Here is a 5,280-nt window from a genome sequence, read left to right as displayed (position 1 = left end):
AAGACCTTTAGAGGCGCTTTTCCCACAAACGCCGCTAAAGACCAAGACCTTTAGCGGCGCTTTACCCACAAACGCCGCTGTAGATCGTGACCTTTTAAAGATCATGACCTTTAGCGACGCTTTTGTCACAAACGCCGCTAAAGAACAAGCCTTTAGCGACGCTTCTTGCAAAAACACCACTAAAAATATAACCTTTAAAAAAATTATTTTAATCAAATAATATTTATTTTTATGATAAATATTATATTATGTTTTATTTTTTAAATTTCAACTTTAAATTTATTTTTTAAGGATAAATAAAAAATATTAATTAAATTCAATTTTCTATGAAAATTTTAAATTTAAAAGTAAATATAAAAATTAATAAATTTAATTTTAGAATTTAAAATAATAAATTAATAACACAATTAAAATCCAAAAGTTGGAACTCAAGTTGTCATAAATATTAAAGTAAAAATAAAAAATTAGAATCAAAACTAAAATAAATAATACATATGAAAAATTAAAACACAGACAATAACAAAAAATTAAACACCACACATAAAATTTATCAAACTAGTTAAGAAATACATGGTGCAGCCATGCAATATAAATACAATAGAATCATAGGGTAATTTTCCATAAATATCTTCAGAGTACCAAGAACTATTTGTCACAAAATTATAAAACATGATCAAAAAAAAAAAGAACAGGTAGCAGACAAGCTATTTGTTACTTTTTGTTTTGCGTCCAAGGCTTCCTCAGCTGCCTTCATCTAGGCAACAGAATCATCTTCATCATCCCTGCTTAAGAAAACAAAGAACCTATTGTTAAACAATTTAGAACTTGAAAAAGAAAACCATGTTACTCGGACTTAGGTATGAGTGTTAGGTGTCAGTATAAAGACATGTCAGATATGGGTATGAAGGCATGTCTGAGATGAGTATGTTCAAAGTGACATCAACAAAATTAATAATACAATTTCTATATGTTAAGAAACATCCTGGCTGAAGGTTAAATGAAGAGGCTTAAACTTAAGAAGCAGCTTACCTATGTTCGGCACCTCTTGAATTATTTACCTGAAACGAAAAGCTTTTTTCAATAAATCATGTACACATCAACTCAAGATGAAGAAAAACAGAAAATATTAGTCCAATGTTATAACTGAAAATTGCATATCCTTGTACAGCTTAATGTGCTTGTTAGCATGCGAATTTAAAAAAAAAAAGAAGCTCTTTATACTTGAAGGGACAATGGAAATTAGAACAGAATAAAACTAAACAGGCAAGAAATAAAACGGATATCAATGGACACCTCATCCCGAGAACATGAGAAACCATAGCTTAGTTTTGTGTTAAGATTAAAGAATAGCATTACCTAGGAAGGGTTACACAATTAGATCACAATTTAGAACCATTGCATACAACATAACATACCAAAAGAACTTCAACAACATTACAACATAAGCCTAAGACAAATTATAATTTAAGTGTCAGCTAACCTTGAGGTAGGCACAAATATGTTACTAAGTTAGAACTCTGAAGGACCAATCGGAATAAATGAAACGACTAAAATAGGCAAAATAAAGAATACACAGAATGGGAAATATATAAAAATGTTTAGAAAAAAATAATTTATTCGAAAATAATAGCAATGAGAACTGATTTTAGACCACCCCCCCCCAAAAAATTCTACCCTTAGCTTCCACAAATGGTTTAGGAAAACGGACAAAGATTTAATTTTTACAGAAAAGCAAGAACCGACTTACCGAAAATTCGAAACTAAATAGACGGATAAATAGTCAAACTAGTAGAGTTAGTATATGCATGTCATGCAGGTCTAAATGCTGGAATATTAGACATGCCACATTTGGAATATTAGAAATAAGACAGTTTTTCATGTTACAAAAGGTTCCAATTTTTATGTCTGGAAAACTTTTACCTCTTTGGCCCCTGATATACAGAGTTCAACATCCTCAAGTTTCAGTTCCAAGTAAGAAGAGTATACTTTCTCAATCTGAGGCTGAGTTCAGAGAAAAATTCTCAGTAAGAAACTGAATGCTGAACATTTTTTAATCAAACTATAGAAGAAAGAACATATGGTGTATATTTACCTCGTTGTAGTCTACAAACATCTTATTAGTCCGTAAATAGGATTCTATCATAGCAATCTACATTTTTGCAATAAGTCAGTAAATCAAGGGTCAATAGATCAATTGAAACAAAGATACACACCAAGGACTTACAGTCTCATCACTTCTGCCAGTCAATTGTAGATATTGCAGAGTGAGATGATCCACAGGGAAAAATCCCATGGTTGCACCATAGTCAGGAGACATGTTGGCAATAGTGGCACGGTCAGCTAATGACAATTTACCCATGCCTTCTGCTGTATATAGAAGTGGAAGGAAATATCTACATGAAGCAGCCCAGAAACAATGAATCCGTATTAAAATAGAGGCTGAATTGAAGACTCTACCATAGAATTCCACAAACTTGCCAACAACCCCATGCTTCCTTAGCATTTGAGTAACTGTCAACACCAAATCAGTAGCCGTCACACCATCCCTCAGTTTTCCTAATAGTTTAAACCCAACAACACCTGGCAAGACCATGCTCATGGGCTGCATTCAAAACCACAAGTATTCAATCATTAACTAAGGGGTTTTCTGGCAAACTAGTAATTTCCAAATTAAAAGTTCACCCTTCCAGCTACGTCAAGAGAAAGGCGAAACTAATTAATCCCAATTGGACACTTAGCCACACATATAGTTCGTCAGTGTTTTCTCTTTTTCTCCCTTTGTATCATGCACCTACTTTTGTAACAGAGGAACCTAACAGTAAGTAAATTACTCATGATTTACTTAACCCTTCACCTTAAGACTCATGATTTTAAACTTAACCCTGCTCTTTTGATCCATCTGTTTTTCATTGTTCTCAGGAGGCTCCACGAACTTGAAGACTAGTAAATCCATTCAAAAACAGAAATAGAAATTCATAAGAATGTTTCAAAAGATAAAGAAAAATAAGCTAAACAAATATGTTTGCCAAGTGCCAAAGCATGATAAAAACCAGAAGTGAAGGGTATGCATAAGCGTGCAAAAAAACATTTACCCGTTACTATGATGCTCTCATCGGGGGCTAGAATGGCACCCGGAGGGCGCATGAAACAGCTCTTTGGTGCAGTTGTTGAAACTAAACCAACAAAAACAAAAGGACTCATTATGGAATTCATCAAAGCATTTGAAGTTATGACTTGCTATTTAGTTATTCTGTCAGCCATGCTAGTTTTTAACATAGAAATGAATGAAATTTTGAACAGAAATAACCACTTTGATCTTTTATCTAATGTACAAGGACTAAATTATCCATTTTTTAGTAGAAGGGGAAAAATGCAATTTGACACCTAGTATAGGGGCCTCAATATTATTTTTATCAAAATCAGGGTTAATGGCATAATGAAAACAAACAACAGCCAAAGACTCTACTGCAGTTGAATGCAAGATCAACTTCATGATAAGTACTTAAAAAAACTAATTAAAGCATAAAACAATAACATCTAAAGCAAAAAATGAAAATAGTAGTTAGGGTAAATTATATTACAATGAAGTAAATAGTGGAGAAAGCAGCAATTGTCCAATATCTTCCCCAATATGCATCTGCTAAAACAGCTCCAATGAGAGGTGTAACGTAACAAGTTCCTTGCCAAGTAGTCACATTCCTTGCAGCTGATGCATTTCCTTCATGTAGTTTCTTGGTCAAGTAACTTACAAGATTAGTTGCTATCCCATAATAAGCCAATCTCTCACAACATTCATTACCTATAATTCCATATGAGAAAATTGCAGAAATAAGATAAGCTTTACTCGAATAAAAGTAAAACTCATTTAAATGAAGAGAAAATAGATAAATTTATAATAATTCACCCAAAATGAAAGGGCATGCTTTCCAATTTCCAGTATTTTGCTTCAAAACAGGATTCCCATTAAAGTCAACAGAGCCATCCCCAGTGTAAAGCCCACTGTTTTCAGCCTAGAAATACAAAATATTGAAACATTAAATAACATAACCTCCAAGATAAAGAATTTTAACAAGAAAAAACAACAAACCCAGAAATTTTTTCAGTGTTAAAAGGTGTATTTGAACAAATGATCAAAATCTTATGACCACCAAAAATAAAAGATCAGAGGGGGAAAATTACCCGATCAAGTTCAGCTTCCAACAGCGATCTCTCTTCATCGACAGATCCCATGATTGTATTGCAATTGAACCAGTCAAAGACTACAGATTCAAAATCCCCAAATTATAGGGTAAAGAAATATTATAATTGGTGATGAAAACGCTGAGTATTATTTATTTATTTGTTAGCCTTATAAAATCATAATGTCAAGCGTCCTTTGGAGGAAACCGAAATGGCAGAGCCGTGATGATTCGATCCTTTGGCATGAGGTTGAGTTTGAACGTATAGATTAGACGCTGAAGAAAAAGACGGAGTAGTTCTGGTATTATTCCCGGTTTGGCGAAAAGGCAGCTTAAAAATTCCCCGAACTTTGCCATCGGAGGGTGACTTTTGCTCGGTATCTATCGCCACCTCTCTCGCAAGCATATGTACTGCACTGTGTGCCGCGTCGCGAAGATTCTAAAACCGAAAAACCTTTGCTGGAATTTGGGAGTTTTAAGACGAAGAACAAACAACTGACTTGGCTTCAGTTGGGAAGAAACACAGAATTGAATAAGTGGTTTCTTTCTTGGATGTGGGAAATTAGGGATTTTAGGGGGGAAAGTTGGGGATTTCGGGGGAGGGAATTTTTTTAAAATGGCGCTATTTTTGTAAAAGTAAATTTTATTTTGTGGCGATTTTTATAAAAACGCCGCTATTATTTATCTATCGCTGCTTTTTTCATAAAAATGCCGCAAAAAGTATTTCATTTGAATAAAACGATACTGTTTTGCTATGCTAAAAATCTTTATTTTGTCTGTTAAAAATTATTAGTTAAGTGATTTTATAAAACATTTATTATTTTTTTTTATAAATTGAATTTTTATAAAAAAAATCAAGTACTCTCAAAATAAATATCGTATATTTTAATAAGAAAAAAATGATTAAATGACTATAATTAATTATTAAGTTAGAATTATCCAATGTAAGCAATTAATATCTCACATATCAAATTTCTATTAAAGATTGAGACGTTAATCATGATTTTATATTATTCATTTCCGATCTAATCTCCATTTTATTAGAGATATTTCTTCCTAACTAAAATATAATTATTTTGCTAGATGTTCGATGTGGAATGAT

The 5,280-nt window shown here is 32.7% G+C and overlaps 1 protein-coding gene across 7 annotated transcripts; it reads right to left on the bottom strand.

Annotated features, from left to right (window-relative positions):
- Positions 1–559: 559 nt before the first annotated feature.
- LOC107910366 (aconitate hydratase) lies at positions 560–4,830 on the bottom strand. 7 transcript variants are annotated; one of them, XM_016838186.2, is made up of 11 exons: positions 4,180–4,784; positions 3,905–4,010; positions 3,582–3,799; positions 3,093–3,173; positions 2,855–2,940; positions 2,458–2,602; positions 2,225–2,367; positions 2,093–2,149; positions 1,921–2,001; positions 1,030–1,058; positions 560–785 (listed from the first exon to the last, which is right to left on the bottom strand). In XM_016838186.2, exons 4-11 carry the CDS (start codon positions 3,142–3,144, stop codon positions 755–757), a joined length of 624 nt encoding a protein of 207 aa, XP_016693675.1. In that variant the 5' UTR covers positions 3,145–3,173; positions 3,582–3,799; positions 3,905–4,010; positions 4,180–4,784; the 3' UTR covers positions 560–754. The 7 variants fall into 7 exon arrangements, with proteins under 7 accessions (XP_016693675.1, XP_016693677.1, XP_016693678.1 ...); XM_016838188.2 differs by having other exon boundaries at positions 560–782; XM_016838189.2 differs by having other exon boundaries at positions 2,225–2,364.
- Between the last annotated feature and the right edge of the window lie 450 nt (positions 4,831–5,280).

This window comes from Gossypium hirsutum, chromosome D02, assembly GCF_007990345.1.
Source record: "Gossypium hirsutum isolate 1008001.06 chromosome D02, Gossypium_hirsutum_v2.1, whole genome shotgun sequence".
Classification (NCBI taxonomy): domain Eukaryota; kingdom Viridiplantae; phylum Streptophyta; class Magnoliopsida; order Malvales; family Malvaceae; genus Gossypium; species Gossypium hirsutum.
The sequence above is the reverse complement of the archived record's forward strand: the minus strand, read 5'-3'. Positions and strand labels throughout refer to the sequence as shown.

What these genes read in the sequence shown, in the direction of transcription:
- LOC107910366 (XM_041088437.1), bottom strand. Translation starts at nt 3,144, where the DNA reads ATGCGCCCTCCGGGTGCCATTCTAGCCCCCGATGAGAGCATCATAGTA. An exon ending in TGTTTGTAGACTACAACGAG is followed by an intron (nt 2,002 to 2,092) that starts GTAAATATACAC and finishes CTCTGAACTCAG; the next exon opens with CCTCAGATTGAGAAAGTATA. An exon ending in TCAAGAGGTGCCGAACATAG is followed by an intron (nt 786 to 1,029) that starts GTAAGCTGCTTC and finishes TGTTTTCTTAAG; the next exon opens with CAGGGATGATGAAGATGATT.